Here is a 19,021-nt window from a genome sequence, read left to right as displayed (position 1 = left end):
GCTGCGTTCGGTCGGTCGGGCCCGCACTCCCTCCCTCCCCCGCCCGCCCGCCGTCGGGAACGGCTTCCTCCTCCCCCCTGCCGTCGAACGAACGGCTGCCTCAACTTGTGAGGCTTCCTGCAGCATTCTCCCTGGCTGAAGCACTTTCACACAGGTAGGAAGATGGTTTATTTAATCTTTTCTTTGCTTATAAATTTTTATTCAGGTTGGATTTATTTGTATAATATTTGTATAAGTATAAATAAGGATTTATTATAGAATTTAATGACTTCCCTTCCACCCCCCTCCTCGATCTGAACGCCTAATTTGTAACCTGCGCCTGATTTTTTAATGTGTAGACAAGGTTTTTTCAGTTCTACAAAAATCTTCACTTGCTCCATTCTAAGTTAGTTTGGAGTACGTTTTCACTGTGGAAACTTTGAAATCAGGCGTCAGTGGCCAGACACGCCCCCTTTTGAAAATAAAATTCTGTTCCAAAGTGAAACTGTTCTAACTGACTAGAACTGCAGAAAAAAAAAATGTGGAGAATTGCGATTTCTAAGATAGTCCGTTCTCCTAAAAATCAGGCGCAAATCATGTGGAAACTTGGGCCCTATAAGTGGTGGGGACTGTACATTGTTTCATAAAGTAACTGTCGAAAAAGTTTCAGTAGTTACTTGTGACAAACTAGAGTACGAACATACACTGCAAATTGATCAACTGCAAAAATGTATAACCAAGTATAATCATAAACCCAGGGAGATGGAGAAACAAACTTTAGATAGTAACATAGAAAATAGGTGTAGGAGTAGGCCACTCGAGCTTGCACCACCATTCAATAAGATCATGGCTGATCATTCATCTCAGTACCCCTTGATCCCTTTAGCCGTAAGGGCCATATCTAACTCCCTCTTGAATAGATCCAATGAACTGGCATCAACAACTCTCTGCGGTAGGGAATTCCATAGGTTAACAACTCTGAGTGAAGAAGTTTCTCCTCATCTCGGTCCTAAATGGCCTTCCCATTATCCTTAGATTGTGTCCCCTGGTTCTGGACTTCCCCAACATCGGGAACATTCTTCCCGCATCTAACCTGTCCAGTCCCATCAGAATTTTATATGTTTCTATGAGATCCCCTCTCATCTTTCTAAACTCCAGTGAATACATGCCCAGTCGATCCAATCTCTCCTCATATGTCAGTCTTGCCATCCCAGGAATCAGTCTGTGAACCTTCACTGCACTCCCTCAATAGCAAGAATGTCCTTCCTCAGTTTAAGAGACCAAAACTGAACACAATATTCCAGGTGAGGACTCACCAAGGCCCTGTACAACTGCAGTAAGACCTCCCTGCTCTTATACTCAAATCCCCTAGCTATGAAGGCCAACGTACCATTTGCCTTCTTCATTGCCTGCTGTACCTGCATGCCAACTTTCAGTGGCTAATGTACCATGACACCCAGATTTCATTGCACCTCCCCATTTCCTAATCTGCCACCATTCAGATAATATTGTGCCTTTGTGTTTTTGTTCCCAAAGTGGATAACCTCACATTTATCCACATTATACTGCACCTGCCATGCATTTGCCCACTCGCCTAACCTGTGCAAGTCACCCTGCAGCCTCTTAGCGTCCTCCTCATAGCTCACACCACCACCCAGCTTAGTATCATCTGCAAACTTGGAGATATTACACTCAATTCCTTCAGCTAAATTATTAATGTATATTGTAAAGAGCTGGGGTCCCAGCACTGAGCCCTGCAGCACCCCACTAGTCACTGCCTGCCATTCTGAAAAGGACCCATTTATCCCGACTCTCTGCTTCCTGTCTGCCAACCAGTTCTCTATCCATGTCAGTACATTACCCCCAATACCATGTGCTTTAATTTTGCACACAAATCTCTTGTGTGGGACTTTGTCAAAAGCCTTTTTAAAGTCCTAATGCACCACATCCACTGGTTCTCCACTCTACCAGTTACATCCTCAAAAAATTCCAGAAGATTTGTCAAGCATGATTTTCCTTTCATAAATCCATGCTGATTTGGACCGATCCTGTCACTGCTTTCCAAATGCGCTGGTCACCCTGGAGCCATGTCTCCGTGATGCCAATTATATCATATTCATTAATTGCTGCCTGTGCAGTTAATTTGTCCACCTTATTACGAATACTCCTCGCATTGAGGCACAGAACCTTCAGGCTTGTCTTTTTAACACACTTTGCCCCACTGTGGCCCTTTGATTTTTGCCTTGGGTTTCTCTGCGCTCCACTTTTACTTTTCTTCTTTCTATCTTTTGCTTCTGCCCCCATTCTACTTCCCTCTGTCTCCCTGCATAGGTTCCCATCCCCCTGCCATATTAGTTTAACCCCTCCCCAACAGCACTGACAAACACTCCCCCTAGGACATTGGTTCCGGTCCTGCCCAGGTGCAGAGCGTCAGTCATGAGCTGAAGAAAAGCTACCAAAGTAAAGTGTATATTAAACTGTATATACCTACACAAGAAAATGATTATTTTGCTTCTAAAGCTTTTAACATTTATGACACGGTTATCTGCACAATTAGTGATTCACACTCCTGGGCAGGGGTCCAGCACTTATCCTACCTGTCCCATCATACTCCATACCAGAGCTTTATCATTACTAGCATCAACTAACAGGAATTCATCTAGCAATTTTTTTTTTTTATTTAAGTTGCCAGTTTTCTGTTCCACCACCTTCGCTTAGTAATCTGTTCCACAAATCTAAATAAATATTGTCTAAATTCCATATTTTGCTTTGACATACATAAGTCTTGTCTCAAGCTTTAAATTTTCCCTCCACATTCTTCCCATTTATACAATCATTTCACCACAAGGTTCATGTCTCTGACACAGTTTAAGTTTTTATTATCTATTCTGTCAACCTTAAAAATAAACATGATGCTCATTAGAACCACTATTCCTTACTTTGACTTGGTTTATTAATCTCTCATTAGTTAGATGCAAATCCAATACTGCCTTACCCCTTGGGTTTTCCATACCTGCTGTTTAAGGAATGTATTGTGAAGTAAACTCCCTCGTCAATACAGATTGTCCCCATTGTATGTCGAAGGTTAAATTAGGAAATGTCTTTATGCTTCATATAAAGCTATCAATCGCAACAACCCAACAGTAAATTCTGCAAACTGCCTCATTTCAAGAGAGTGAGGTCGGCAGGGAACAATACAGAAATAGGTGGAGAGTAAAAAATCTTGGTGTAATTGTGCACAGATTACTAAAGGTTCATTACCAATGTAGAGAAACTGTAGCTAAAACTAACACGGTATTGATAGAGCCATTCAAGATCAAAGAACACCATTATGGTACTACACTGATTGCTGGTCCGAACACATCTAGAGTACTAGGCCCAATTTTAGTTCACCCCGCACGATGGGTGATATATTGGCTTTGAAAAAGGTTCACAGGAGAGCTACCAGAATGATCCCTAGCTTAAAAGAACCCCAACTACTCCGGTAGGCTCCAGCAGCTTGGTCTGTTCATTTTAGAGCTGGTAGAGGTCTATAAAATAATGAAAGGGATGCAGAGCGTTCCTATTGATAGATTGGTCCAGTTCAACAGATTGGAGAGGACATAAGAAATAGGAGAGTGAGGCGGCCATTTGGTCCCTCGAGCCTGCTCCGCCATTCAATATCATGGGGTCGAGAATTCCAAAGATTCACAACCCTCAGAAATTACTCCTCATTTCAGTTTTAAATGGGCAACCGCTTATTCTGAAACTATGCTCCCTAGTTCTAGATTCCCCATTGAGGGGAAACATCCTCTCTACATCCTCATTGGCACATTCCCTCAGAATCCTATACATTTCAATAAGATCATCTCTCATTCTTCTCAACACCAATGTGTGCAGGCACAACCTGCTCAACCTTTCTTCGTAAGACAACCTCCTCATCTCAGGAATCAACCTCATGAACCTTTTCTGAGCTGCCTCCAATGCAAATATATCTATCCTTAAATAAAGAGACCAAAACTGTACACAGTACTCTAGGATGTGGTCTCACAGTTGTAGCAGGACTTCTATATTTTGATACTCCATCCCCCATTGCAAAAGGCCAAAACTCCATTTGCCTTCCTGATTACTTGCTGTACAGGTGCAGCATCCCAAATCCGGAACCGTCGGGACAGAGGCCGTTCCAGATTTTGCGCTTTTCCGGACTTTGGAACGTCTTTCTGGCGTCACGAATCCGGAAACACCCGAGCCCAGGTACTTCCGGATTTTGGAACATCAGAAGGGGTGGGGGGGGGGGGGGGGTTACTCCTCGAGGAGCAGTTCGGGTTGCTGGCCCTGCCCAGAAGGTCGCCGGGCGGGGCCCCACTGCCGGGCAGCCGTTGGGGCGGGGTGACCCTGTCACAGAGGTGGTGTTGGGGCGGGTTGGTGAAGAGGCCCCGAAGTGTCAGTGGCAACAAGGTGAGACCCAAGGTTGGGAAGTGGAAGTGGAAGTGGAAGTGGAAGTGGCAGGGCCCCCCCCCCCCCCAGAGGTCGGCAGGTCCGGATTCCGGACGACCCTGCCAATCCGGGGTCCGGATTCCAAAACATTCCAGATTTTGCACGCTCAACCTGTACCTGCATACTAACTTCTTGTATTCCAAACACAAGGGCCCCCAGGTCCCTCTGTACCACAGCATTCTATAACCTCTCCATTTAAATAATAATTTGCTTTTTTTGGTAGATTATTCCAGGTCAAAAAATTGGAGAGGAGCAGGGGTCATGACTTTAAACTTAGCAAGAGTAGGAATATTCTGGCTTCTTTTTAAAGAGTGGGGAAGGGTTGGCTGTCCTGGTATTTGGGGGCAATATTGCCAATGAGCGGTCAGTCACTCAAAGCTCTCTTCCCCCCTCACCTCAACTCACCTCACCCCGCTGCTACAGTTCCCCGCCCCTCGCGGCTCTCACTCACCCTCTGCCTCTCGAGGCTCCTGGTTCCGGTGCTGGGGGAACTGCTGGCGGATCCGCTCCGCCAGCTCGGTGTTGACCAGGCTGCCGGCCCGGGTCTGAGCCCGCGCCCAGTTGGACAGGCGGCGGCGGCAGAGCGGGCAGTTGAGGTTGCTGATGGCCACCGTCTGCTGGAAGCAGGCCCGGCACAGCGAGTGCCCGCACGGCGGCGTCACCGGCTCGGCCAGCAGCTCCTGGCAGATGGGGCACAGGCACTCGGTCAGGCGGAGTTCGGGGGCCGAGGCCGCAACAGAGGCCGAGGTTTCCGGTTGGGCTAGGCCGTTCCGCTTCTTGCGCCCCATCTCGGCCGCTTTAGTCCAGATTGGGAGCGGCTTCACTTCATCGTTCCCGTTCTCGTTCCGCTTGGGACCGGGGCGAGCCGAGTTATCACTGTCCCTCAGCTCAGGTGACGGGCAAACAGCCCGCAACCGCCAGCCCGCCCTTTCAAATACCGCGGTCTCCCGCTCCCCAGCGCCTTGGCACTGCGACTGCGCGCTCCCCGGCTGCGCCACATTGCACTGCGGCTGCGCGTTGCTAACCGGAGTCCGCCAGCAACCAACTGCGCACTGCGGCTGCGCGCGCGCTCATAATGTGCACAAAATGTGGTTCCAGGTTTGACAGCCTCCAAAACAAACCTACTGGAACATTCTGAATCTTTACAATTCTCTGCCCCAGAGGGTTGTGGATGTTGAGTCTCTGAATATATTCAAAGCTGAGATAGATAGGTTTTTAGAGTCTAGGGGAATCAAGGAATATGGAGATCGGGCAGGAAAGTGGAGTTGGGGTCGATGATCAGCCATGATCTTACTGAATGGTGGAGCAGGCTCAAGGGGCTGTAAGGCCTACTCCTGCTTCTGATGTTCTAATACAAAAAGGCGAAATACTGGTGGCGCTAGAAATCGAAACAGAAAATGCTCAGGAAACACTCAGCACATCAGGGAGCATCTGTGGAGAGAGAAACACAGTTAACGTTTCAGGTCATTCGCCTTTCGTCAGAACTCTACTGGAAAATTCTTTTTGTCCAAAGTAGCACAGTTACCAACTCGCTGCCTTCAGAGGTCAGGTTGTCTGTTTATGCCGTTAGCGCGGTAGCTCCTAAAATAGAAGAACAACAAGGCCTCAGGAGCTGATGGAATTCCCGCCGAAGCACGAAAACATGGTGGAGAAGCACTATTGGCGCAAATACATGAGGTCATTTCTCGTCTTTAGAAGGCGGAGAGCATGCCAAGGGATCTCAGAGATGCTGTAATCGTGACCATCTTCAAGAAAGGGGATAAGTTCAATTGCGCTAATTACAGAGGAATTTCCCTGCTATCTACCACAGGAAAAGTTATTACAAGAATCATCCTCACGAATCCTCCCTGTGGCAGAAGAGCTCCTTCCACAGTCGCAATACGGATTCCACCCACTAAGGGGCACAATGGACATGATTTTCACCACGTGACAAATTCCAGAGAAATGCAGGGAACAACAACAACCTCTGTACATGGCTTTCTTTGACCTGACAAAGGCCTTTGACAGTCAACCGTGAGGGATTATGGAATGTACTCTTCAAATTCGGGGTCCTCCAAAATTTGTCACCATCCTCCGCTTGCTTCATGATGACATGCAAGCCGTGATCCTGACCAGGGACGGCCTATGATGATGAAAATTATGAATTTTGCCCCATAAAGCACAGTGATGGACTTCTTCCTTTAATGAATTCTTCTTCTTTCTCTTAAGCAGTCCCCCGGAGTCGAGGATGACCCGCATCCACACTAAAATGTGTTCCAAGGTGGCTGATGAAACCTATGTGGGATCTGCAGATTCTGTCACAGGTGGGGCAGGTGCAAGGACGGGTGGGTGGGGTGCTTGGTTTGTCGTACGCCTTCTTCCGCTGTTTGTACTTGGCTTCCGCGTGCTCCCAGCGAAGAGACTCGAGGTGTTCGGTGCCTTCTCGGATGATTCTCCTCCACTTTGAGCGGTCTTGGGCCAGGGATTCCCAAGAGCTGGTGGGGATGTTATATTTTTTCAAGGAAGCTTTAAGGATGCTCTTGAAGCGTTTTCTCTGCCCTCCTAGGACTTGCTTACCGTGACGGAGCCCAGAGTAGAGCGCTTGTTTCGGGAGACTAGTGTCGGGCATGCAGACAGTACAAAAAAGTGAAATACTGGCGGACACTGGAAATGTGAACTATAAACAGAAAATGGGCCCCCTCTTCCAACATTTGAAGGGGCTGCTCCTTGATTTCTGGCTGCTCTTCAGTCCCACACTCCTGATCTTTGGCCACCCGGTGCAGAGAGGGGAAGCAGGCAGGTCAGAAGGCCTCCTGGTGGGACTGCTCCTGGACCCAGCCAAGGTGCCCATTAACAGGTCCAGGCAACGGGCAGTTGAGGGGGTCATTCAGCCAGACTGCCTGTCTCTCTTCCACAGCTAAGTTCGCGCCAGGGTGTCCCAGGAGATGGAGCACACGGTATCTACCAGTCCACTTGTGGCCTTCCGCGAGAGGTGGGCACCGGAGGGACTGGAGTGCATCATCACCCCCGGCAACCAAATTTTAATTTGAATGAAGTTTCCTTTAAAGTTTTATTTGGAAATTTGTGGGTTCTAGTGCCCTTACCAAAAGGGGGCATTTGATTTAAATTTATGCTCAAAGTAGTTGTGGAGCTGTTGCGCACCAGGGTGTCTCTGGAGATGGAGCATGCATTGTCCACTGGTACGCTCGCGGCCTTATGCGAGAGGTCGGTGTTGGACAGCTTTCTTGCTCTTTTAACTTCATTAAACATCGAATCACACACACACACACACTCAGTTGTAGTAATGGTAGGATCAGGTCTTTTATTTAAACATTCATACTATACAAATCCAGACACTACTGACACACAAACACTTCACAAGCCAGCTTGCTGCTTGTTCCAATTTCCAGTGGCTGCTTGTGAGGCCCACGCCTTCCAAATGTCCAGTGTCAAGTGTGTCAAACAGCCAACTTTCAATTTTTGATGTTTTCTACTGACTTCCATGCTGTTTACATTCAGAAATTTAAACTCGCAATCGGTGCCTTCGACTAAGTCTGTTGCCCCTGCACAGTTTTTAACAATTTCCTCAGCTTTATGGGAGAAATGTAACAACATAGAATAAAGGATGACGGAAATACTGAATAGTCAGTTGAGAGTCCCAGTCCTTCTCTCAGTTCACCTTCAGAGCTGCTGTCATTTCCTCTCTCGACATTTGTGACTCTCCAACTTCTATTTCGCATCCTTTAAGATCATGTTTATAACTCCCACATTTGAGCTTTTCACTGAACATCTCATCAGTTCTGAGACAGCCCGTTCCTACAGAAACTTTAAATGCTTCTGAACAAGCTTCTCCCACTGCTTTCATCTCTGGCTGTTCACTAACTGCTCTTCGTGCATCTGGGGTGATGGGGTACTGTCTCTGAAGAGGGGAATCCCCTTCCTCCAGAACCACCTCAACCTTCGTTTGTCTGGCAGACCCTGTGTCAATTTCCCACTGCCCTTCCACACAAGCCTCGATAAGGTTATGGCCACCCCTATCCTAAAGTAAGGGTCCTAAAGAAACGACTTATGTGGTTGAAGTGCGGCATCCCTATAGCAATTCCCCTTCACTGGCGGAATCTACCCCCGACCTCACCAACTGAACTGAGGTATCATTTCTGTCTGTAACTCTAGCCTATTCTCTTTACTGATTCTACAATTTTTCTTTTAACTTTTCCAATTCTTTAGCCAGTCTATCCCTGTCCTCTATCAACTGACGGGTTGGGATCCAGGCAGCATCTGGTCCTGCTCCTTTTATGTGACTCCTCCCGGGATTCATCCACTCAGGCCCTTCTGCTTTCCATCGCTGTAACCTCTGTCTCACTTCCATGATTGGGATACCTGCAGCTCTCTGATACAAGCTTTCTGCCTTTGTTAACCATTTATCAAAACTATCGTCCCCACCCCAGGCATCTACTTCCAGAACTACTAAAGGGGGTAGGAGAGTCAAAATGATCTCTCTATGTGTACCATCCCCGTAATGACTGATACCAATCCAATTACTTCCCAAACTTTTACACAACTGGAATATATGTTCCCCCGCTTCCCTGGGTCCTTCCCCTGGTAATAATGCAAGCCACTTTATTAACTGTGGCCCTGAGTGAGCACCAAAGATTGCAACTATTATTCTATCAAGTAGGGACCTGGAAGTTGTTTCAAACCTACTACCTTTCCCCGGTGATTCTCTAAAGCTCGCAGAATCATGTGAACCCTCTGTTTCTCTGATATGTTCCCTGATTGCCACCATCCCAGAATATTACACCACCATTGGGCAAATTTATTAAGATCCTGAAGCGGTGCAGGTCCCACTTCACCAAGGATAGCTCTCACGTCCTGTAACTTTACCCTTCCTAGCTCATACCAGGAATCACCCAAACCACTTAAGATAGTGTTCCCTTCTCAAGCTCCATAGGGAGTAGAGGAATCATGATCCTGCTCTATCCTTCACCGCTCGAATGTGCTTCCCGCACTCTCCGCATTACCAGAAGGTCATGTGTAATGTTGAGGAGTGTGAAGCGTCTGAGGAACCGAAGAGGCATCTAACTGCTCCACCTTCATACTTAAAGTTGCTACGCGAACCACACGGGTTCGAGGCTCCGAAGTCAGAGAAGACAAAGGAGTTGCGGATGGGAACGGTGGGCATTCTCCCTGTCCCTTAATCCCCTTTTCAATTCTCAGACCTGGGGAATCCTCCGACTGTCACCCGGCTTTATCAATTGCTGTCCCTAATACCACCATCTGCTGCAGCTTACATATTCCTTTCTCTAGATCTTGAATACGGTTCTGTTCAGCAAGATGCTGATCCAGTGTCAGAACAGTCCTGGCTGTCCCGAATGCCTGAAATTGCCAAATCTCTACCTATTTACTCACTGCTGTTAACTGCTCTCTGAGTTCTGAAACTTCACTATTTCTAGCCTCAACCTCTTCTAACTTTTGAATCCCCAGCATTCGACACTGCACCACTAATGCTTTTCTCTTTTTATCACTTTTTAACCCAAACACTTTAATCTTTTTTTAACTGGACACTCTCCACTAAGCACTGCCATGTCTCTCTCCATCCTCCTGTCATTGTTTCCTGCCCTATCTGTAAGGTTCTCCTTCAAAGTCAATCCACTCATTAAGAAATGACCAGACCTCATCTGGAATATTCCCTGCTCCTCCTTTTACTAACTGGAGATCCCTTTAAGTTATGACAACTAAGAGAATGCTCACCGCTCAAACACTTCTTCGAACAACTCAGCTAACGAACTTTTGAAAATCACGTCGGGGTCACCAAGATGTTGGACAGCTTTCTTGCTCTTTTCGCTTTGTTGCTTTAAACGTCGAATCACATACACACTCAGTTGTAGTAATGGCAGGATTAGGTCTTTTATTTAAACATTCATAGTATACAAACCCAGTATGAATGCTACTCAGATACAAACACTTCACAAGCCAGCTTTCTGCTTGTTTCGATTTCCAGTGGCTGCTTGTGAGGCACTCACATTCTGAATGTCCAGTGTCTAGTGTGTCAAACAGCCTTCCCTCTCATCTTCATACCAAAAAAGCCTTTGAACTCTTGTTTCCTTGCATAGTACATACAGGCAATTAACATGCAGACGATGTAGACTGAAATGGCATTGTCCTGAAATCACGACTAACTGCTTTCTAAATTATTATGCACAAACCAGATCGTTTCCTCGCATAGTAACAAATGGTACATTCAAATAACATACAGAGAATGTGAATTACTGTAGACAAACCAGGTGATCAGCAGAGGAGTTTCTTTGATGTCTTGCATAGATAGTATTGATGATACATACAAATAATTAACATACAAATAAATGACCAGCTACTCATTATCTTGAAGTCAAGTCTCCCACATAAATCGCCTCCCACCATAAAGTACAGTAAACACACAGGTGATCAGATAGACACATTTGAATGGCTAAATGGCTCCAAGTCGTCTAGCAACCTGTTTCGATCCAAACTTCAATCTTCAACCTTCATCCCCTTCGATTTCTCCAGACCATGCCAAAGCGTTTCAGAAATATGGGCATTCGTTCCCATCCTCTCCGGGAACACAATTTTAATTTGATTGGCAAAGTTCCCAGTTGATGTGTAAATTTGTGGGTTCTAGTGCCCTTATCAAAAGGGGGCATTTGATTTAAAGCTAAATTAAAAAATAGTTGTGGAGCTGTTGTACTCTGAGTGACTTAGCCAGTCACGTGATGTTCACAAGACTCTATTAACAGAAATGCTGGAGATATTCAGCAGGTCAGGCAGCATCTGTGGAGAGAGAAACAGTTAAGGTTTCAGGTCGATGACCTTTCATCAGAACGCTACTAGAAAGTTCTATAAGTCCAAAGTAGTACAGTTACCAACTTGCTGCCTTCAGAGGTCAGATTGTCTGTTTATGCTGTTAGCGTGGTAGCTCCTAATATAGTGTTCCTGACTGAATTTGCCCAATAAAGCATAGTAACAGACTTTTACCATTAATTCATACTGGGGATGTGGGCATCCCACCATTTATTGCCCTTGAGAAGATGGTGATGAGCCTCCTTCTTGAACCGCTGCAGTCCGTATGGTGAAGGTACTCCCACAGTGCTGTTAGGGAGGGAGTTGCAGGATTTTGACCCAGTGACGATGAACAAATGGCGATATATTTCCAAGTCAGGATAGCGTGTAACTTGGAATTAATGCACCTACTACCCTTGTTCTTGTAGATGCTGGAGGTCACAGGTTTATAGCTAGGCACATAGCATAGTGGTTATGTTACTGGCCTAATGAACCAGAGACTTGAGTTCAAATACCACCGCGGAAGCTGGGGAATTTAAATTCAGTTAATTAAATTAATCTGGAATTAAAAAGAAAGCTACTATCAGTGCATCCTGTAAATAGTATACATGGTGCACCAGTGGTGGAGGGAGTGGATATTTAAGCTAGTTCTTCTGCATATCTACAGCAGGCAAGTTACTATGCTCTGTAAGAAAGAAAAACTTGGATTTATATAGTGCCAGACATCTCAAAGCGCCTTACAGCCAATGAAGTAGTTTTGAATGATGGCCATTACAGAGACATGGTTGCAAGGTGACTGAATATTCAAGGTTATTTGATATTTTGGAAGGATAGGCAGAAAGGAAAAGGAGGTGGGGTAGCTCTGTTAATAAAGGATGAGATTAGTGCAGTAGTGAGAAATGATACTGGCTCAGAAGATCAAGATGTGGAATCAGTTTGGGTGGAGATAAGAAATAATAAGGGAAATAAATCATTGGTGATAAATCAGTGGTCAGTAGGCCTCCTGACAGTGTTAATTCCTGGATTCTTTTACCTCAATCTGGTTCAGTAAAATTACTGAGTCGAATACCTCTTGTGCTTTGAACAAAGCAGTCTTTATTACCGGCCAGTAAGACCTATCAGACAGAAGATATACTCTCTGGATAGAGCGTACACACTCCCTACGGATAGGTGAAGTTACATCGTAAAGCGTTAACAGTTATACAGTTTTGAAATCAGATAACAAAATACAAATGGATTGACAGTCTAACTCAGACACTCATTAGTCAATCTATATGAGATGTTCTTCTTGAAAGCTCAAGTATTGCCTCCAAATGTTTCAATCTAATGGTGTGACTATTTACTGAGACCTTGCAATTCTGCAGATGTATTTCATGTTACAATTATATATTATTGGCAGGATTAGTGACTTGAAACCTTGAGACAGACTGTTAGCTATGCTGATGTTGCACTATTTGCAATCTGACATTCTCCCAGCTATTCTTCCATGGCTTATACATTTTCATATATCCCGTTTACTTTACTATCCTTAATTCCATATATTCCGTTCAGATATCCACAACAGTAGCTACACTATGGGACAGAGTGTAAATCAGGAAATAATGGAGGCTTGTAAGAAGGGTATGGCCGTAATCATGGGTCATTTAAATATTCATATTGATTGGACAAATCAAATTGGCAAAGGTAGCCTTGAGGATGAGTTCATAGAGTATTTTAGGGATGGTTTCTTAGAACAATACCTTGTGGAACCAACCAGGGAGCAGACTGTTTTAAATCTGATAATGTGTAATAAGACTGGATGAATTAATGATCTCATAGTAAAGGATCCTCTTGGGAAGAGTAATCATAGCATGGTAGAATTTCAAATTTAGTTTCAGGGTAAGAAAGCTAGGTCTCAAACTAGTGCCCTGAACTTAAATAAAGGCAATTACAATGATATGAAGATAGAGTTGGCTAACGTGGACTGGCAAAATAGATTAAAGGGTAAGACAATAGATGAGCAGTGGCAAACATTTAATGAGATATTTCAGAACTCTCAGCAAAGATATATTCCAGTGAGAAAGACTCTTAAGAGAAGGGTGAACCATTCGTGGCTAACTAATGAAGTAAAGGATGGTATCAAATTGAAAACAAAGGCATACAATGTTGTGAAAAATAGTGGAAGGCCAGAGGATTGGGAAATTTTTAGAAATCAGCAAGGACGACTAAAAAAAAATAGAGAAAAGATAGTTTATGAGAGTAAACTAGCAAGTAACATAAAAACAGACAGCAAGAGCTTCGACAGGTATATGGGCTCCAAATTTCCCCAGCCACTTAGAGCGGCGTAGTTAGATGTGGTGCGCCGACTTCGTGGAGGAAAAAAAGTGCCAAAATTGTACCTCTCAATTTGGCAGCTCCCTCGTCATCCGGTTCCATTGGTGTGGCATTGCAGAGCCTGGGGGGAGTGGGGGGTGTGGCGCGGGCATGGCTTGGGCCCAGTGTTTTGTGGAGTGCCGGCAGGGGGACGCATGACCGTTTGAGCGTGAGCACAAGCGCAATGGGCGGTCCAGCTTGCGCGCATGCGCAGTGCAACACGAAGCTTGGCAATCGACCAATTAAAGGGAGAGCGTCCTCAGAATCATTGGTAATGGAACACATATAAAGGTGAGCTTTGAATATTGATTTTTGTGTGGCTGAGGGACTGGAAAGGAGTGCTGGATAGGTGGAAGAAAGGTGTAAAGTGTGATTTTTGAACATTGCCTGCGTTTGAGTCCAATAGACGAATGGCGCAAGAGCATGCAAGGCGAACCAAGAATTTCCTCCATGAGGAAGTGGAGAAATCAGTGACTGTAATTGAGGAGAAATGGCTGGAGCTGGATATCAGCAAGAGTGGTCCATCAAAAGTTTCACCCAAGGAAATAAGAAAAAGATGGAACCTCATTGCAGAAGAATTCTCCGCTGGGGTCAATACCGCAAGATCTGGAAGCCAAGAAGAAATGGCAGGACATTGGTCAAGTAGTGAGTGTAAGTAGTATCTTCATCTTTAAATTGAATTGCAATGGAAAATGTGACCATCTGTATGTGTCCCACCGATCAGAAGCGCACCATGTCTGAAAATTAATATTTTCATCTTTGCAGAAGAAATTGGCCCACAACAAAAGGGACAGAACTAGAACAGGAGGAGGTCCGCCAAATCTGCACCAACTGTCACCCCTGGAACAGAGGGTTGCTGCCTTGCTAAGTCGCACTGGCAGAAAAAGAATCAGCTCTGCACAAGCTGGACCCACATGCGAGGGTGAGGGTGAGTCATTAAAATGCACAGTCGCCCTTTAGATCAACCTACTGACTGGCCTGCTACGCGTAAGACTACTCATGCCACCCATCCTGCCCCCTCCTGTGCTGCTAACCATTTGACTGTTCTGTTGTATTTTGCAGAAGAAGAAGACACTCCTCAAGATCCTGAAGATCCACCAGAGGATCCAGGCGGGTGGAGGGAGGAGGTGTCCATGGAAATGTGTGCTTGGGAGAATGCTGACCGCGATATGGATCAGGACATAGCACAGGGAATCACACTGCTAGAACCCTCCATGAGCTCCTCGGCAACATTCCATGGGTTCACACCTTCCGAGGACGCAGGTCCCAGTGGCGGTCGGAAAATGCATTTTGGGACACCCAGTCCCCCACTGTCCTAGCCTGCGCCTCGCACTGGAGGGGTGCCACTTGGCAGACCCACGGCGAGGGGAAGGAGAAGCCGACCAGTCTCTCCTGAGATGCAGCCCTCAGCAGAAGTTAGTCAGGTTGTTTCATTGGGTGAGGAGACCAATGCCCTCACAAGATCACTCGTGGCGGCCATCAGTGGGGTGCGTGATGAGGTCGCAACATTGTCGGGTGAAATCTCTGCACTAAGACGGGAAGTGAGGGCGGGCATTTCAGAGGGTGTGCAGACAATGGCAGATGGCATGAGGGAGCTGGCTTCTGAAATAAGGGCACAAAGGCCGGAGACTCAAATGCCACTCCCACTTCACTCCACGCACCAACCACTGGTCAGACCCAAGCCCAGCCCCCAGCCCCCGCCCCCCCCACCCCCACCACCATCACTGACCCTATGAGGAAGTGCACTTTCTCCAAGATGTGGGTGTGGGATGGGTGCAGCCTTTCTTTGCTATTGTTGTCGTTGAAGTGCACTGTAAAATTTCCAATAAAAGATATTTGCATCAAAACTGAATCATGCTCTATTAGGACCACGCAACATTTAGAGCCAACTGTAAAAAGTAAATATCCCTCACATGCCTGCCACCCCTAGCCCTGGCAGGAGGGCTGGCCGGTGCGTTCTGCAGTCAGCAAGGTAGGACTACTCTATTTTCAGTAGCTGATATATCTTTCATTTATTTTTGATGATGTTGTGCAGCTGTTGTGTTGAAGATGTTGTAATGTTGTGCTGATGTTGTGAAGGTCTTTAGTGCTTTAGAATCCTCTAACTCACCTTCCCACTTCCCCCCCACCGCCTCCCCCCCCCCCCCCCCCCCCGCCCCCATTTCTGGCTACCTACACTGATTTCTAAAATGTAGGTAAGGTTTTTCTGTGCCTAAAAAAGTGGCCACATACACTGGCCTAAGTTAGTTTAGAGTAACTTTCAGCTGGTTAAATTTGCTTCTGTGGCCAGAAGAGGCGTAAGTGGCTTGTCACGCCCCCTTTTGGAGAGAACAAACTAAACCAAGAAAAAACCTAATTAACTGACTTATATTGGAGCAAGTTAAATGGGGAAAGTTGCGATTTTTAAGTTACTCCAAAAAAATCTACTTACTCCAAAAAAAACGGGGCAACTCTTGGGGAAATTTGGGCCCATAAAAAGGAAGAGAGTAGCTAAAGTAAGCGTTGGTCCCTGAGAGGATGAGACTGGGAAATTAATAATGGGAAACGGAAATGGCAGAGACTTTAACAAATATTTTGTATCGGTCTTCACGGTAGAAGACACTAAATGCATCCCAATAATTGATAATCAAGGGGCTATTGGGAGGGGGTAGCTAAAAACAATCACTATCACTAGAGAAAAAGTAATAGGCAAACTAATAGGACTAAAGGTGGACAAGTCCTCTGGACCTGATGGCCTGCATCCTAGGGTCTTAAAAGAAGTGGCTGCAGAGATAGTGGTTGCATTGGTTGTAATCTACCAAAATTCCCTGGATTCTGGAGAGGTCCCAGTGGATTGGAAAACTGCAAATGTTTAAGAAAGGAGGGAGACAGAAAGCAGGAAACTGTAGACCAGTTAGTTTAACATCTGTCATTGGGAAAATGCTGGAGTCCATCATTAAGGAAGTGGTAGCAGACATTTAGAAAATCATAATACAGTCAAGCAGAGTCAGCATGGTTTTATGAAAGGGAAATCGTTTGACAAATTTTCTGGAGTTCTTTGAGGATGTAATGAGCAGGGTGGATCAAGGGGAATCAGTAAATGTGGTGTATTTGGATTTCCAGAAGGCATTCGATGAGGTGCCACATAAAAGGTTACTGCACAAGATAAGAGCTCATGGGGTTGGGGTTAATATATTAGCACGGATAGAGGAATGGCTAACTTACAGAAAACAGAGAGTCGGGAGTTTTAGGTTGGCATACAGTAACTAGTGGGGTGCCACAGGGATCAGTGCTGGGGCCTCAATTATTTACAATCTATATTAATGAGTAAGTAAGTAGGAAGGCAAATGGAATGTTGTCCTTTATTACAAGGTGAGACCACACCTGGAGCACTGCGTACAGTTTTGTTCTGCTTATTTAAGGAGAGATATACTTGCATTGGAGGCAATAGAGAGAAGGTTAATGAGGTTGATTCTTGAGATGAAGGGGTTGTCTTATGAAGAAAGGTTGAGCAGGTTGGGCCTATACTCATTGGAGTTTAGAGAATGAGAGGGGATCTTATTGAAACATACAAGATTCTGAAGGGGCTTGACAGGGTAGATGCAGAGAGGATGTTTCCCCTCGTGGGGGAATCTAGAACTAGGGCATAATTTCAGAATAAGGGGTCGCCCATTTAAAATGGAAATGAGGAGGAATTTCTTCTCTCACAGGGTCATGAATCTCATCCCCAGAGAGCTATGGAGGCTGGGGTTATTGAACATATTTAAGATAGAGATAGACAGATTTTTGAATGATAAGGGATATGGGGAGCTGGCAGGGAAGTGGAGTTGAGGCTAAGATCAGATCAGAAGAATGAGAGGGGATCTTATTGAAACATAAGATTCTGAGGAGGCATGACAGGGTAGATGCAGAGAGGATGTTTCCCCTCTTGGGGGAATCTAGAACTAGGGGACATAATTTCAGAATAAGAGTTCACCCATTTAAAACGGAAATGAGGATCTTATTGAATGGCGGAGCAGGGTTGAGGGGCTATATAGCCTACTCCTGCTCCTATTTCTTATGTTCTTATGAAGTGTAGTCGGTCGCCTGAGGAAGAGAGTATTTGAAGACCAGGACCTCAAACCCGGCACCAAGCTCATGGTCTGCAGTAGTGATACTCGCCCTCCTATATGGCTCAGAGATATGGACTATGTACAGCAGGCACCTCAAAACACTGGAGAAGTACCACCAGCGCTGTCTCTAAAAGATCCTGCAAATCCATTGGTGGGATAGGCGCACCAACATCAGTGTTCTCGATCAGACCAACATCCCCAGCATCAAAGCATTGACCATGCTTGATCAGCTCCGATAGACGGGCCACATTGTCTGCATGCCCGACATGAGACACCCAAAACAAGCGCTCTACTCATAGCTTCGACACAGCAAGTGAGCCCCAGGTGTCTCAAAGCCACCTTGGGAAAGTGCAACATCCCCACCGACACCTGGGAATCCCTGGCCCAAGACCACTCAAAGTGGAGGAAAAGCATCCGGGAAGGCGTTGGACACCTCGAGTCTCTTCGCCAAGAGTAAGCTGAAGCCAAGCGTAGACAGCAGAAGGAGCGCATGGAAACCCAGGCACCCCACCCACCCGTTCCTTTAACCACCGTCTGCCCCACCTGTGACAGACACTGCTGGTCTCGCATTGGTGTCATCAGTCACCTGAGAACTCATTTTTAGTGTGGAAGCAAGTGATCCTTGACTCCAAGGGACTGCCTAAGAAGAAGTCACTGTTGTAATGTAGAAAACACATAGAGCAAGCTCCCACAAACAGCAATGTGATAATGACCAGATAATCTGGGTTTTTTTTAATGTTGATTGAGGGATAAATATTGGCCAGACACCGGGGATAACTTCCCTGCTCTTCTTCAAAATACTGCCATGGGATCTTTTACATCCACTTGAGAGAGCAGACGGGTCCTCAGTTTAACGTCTCATCTGAAAAATAGCACCGCTGACAAGCAGTGCTCCCTCAGCACTGCACTGGGAGTGTCAGCCTAGATTGTTTTGTGCTTATGTCACTGGTGTGGAACTTGAACCCACAATCTTCTGACTCAGAGGCCAAGTATATGCCTCCCCCAGCCAAAGTGCCTTACCCCAGTCCAAGTTGCGAGCCTCCGACCGGGTCCTGAGCCTCCCGTGAGCCATGAGTCCTGAGGGGGGGGGGGGCGGCGGCGTGGAGTTGGAAGGCCTTGGGGCCGCGAGTGAGAAAGGCTGCGGGGGCAGGAGGGTCACGGAGTGAGAAAGAGAGAGAAGCTTGGGGAGAGTAAGAGAGGCTGGGGGAGAGAGAGAGGATCGGGGAGAGAGAGGCTGGGGGGAGAGTGAGAGAGGCTGGGGGTTGGCGGAGAGAGAGAAAGGCTGGAGGAGAGTGAGAGCCTGGGGTGGGGGCAGTGGTGGCGAGGCT

At 46.2% G+C, this 19,021-nt stretch overlaps 1 protein-coding gene across 1 annotated transcript in view; it reads right to left on the bottom strand.

Annotated features, from left to right (window-relative positions):
• The window catches only part of LOC139265817 (E3 ubiquitin-protein ligase rnf168-like), a 24,691-nt gene extending 19,252 nt beyond the window's left edge, over positions 1–5,439 (bottom strand). The window contains exon 1 of the mRNA XM_070883271.1: positions 4,907–5,439. Within this exon, the coding sequence (XP_070739372.1) occupies positions 4,907–5,243 (337 nt within the window). The 5' untranslated portion in view covers positions 5,244–5,439. The remainder of the gene's footprint in view (positions 1–4,906) is intronic.
• Positions 5,440–19,021: the final 13,582 nt, after the last annotated feature.

The sequence above is a fragment of the Pristiophorus japonicus genome, chromosome 6, assembly GCF_044704955.1.
Source record: "Pristiophorus japonicus isolate sPriJap1 chromosome 6, sPriJap1.hap1, whole genome shotgun sequence".
Taxonomy (NCBI): Eukaryota; Metazoa; Chordata; class Chondrichthyes; family Pristiophoridae; genus Pristiophorus; species Pristiophorus japonicus.
Note: the sequence above shows the minus strand (reverse complement) of the source record. Positions and strands in the feature narration are given on the sequence as shown.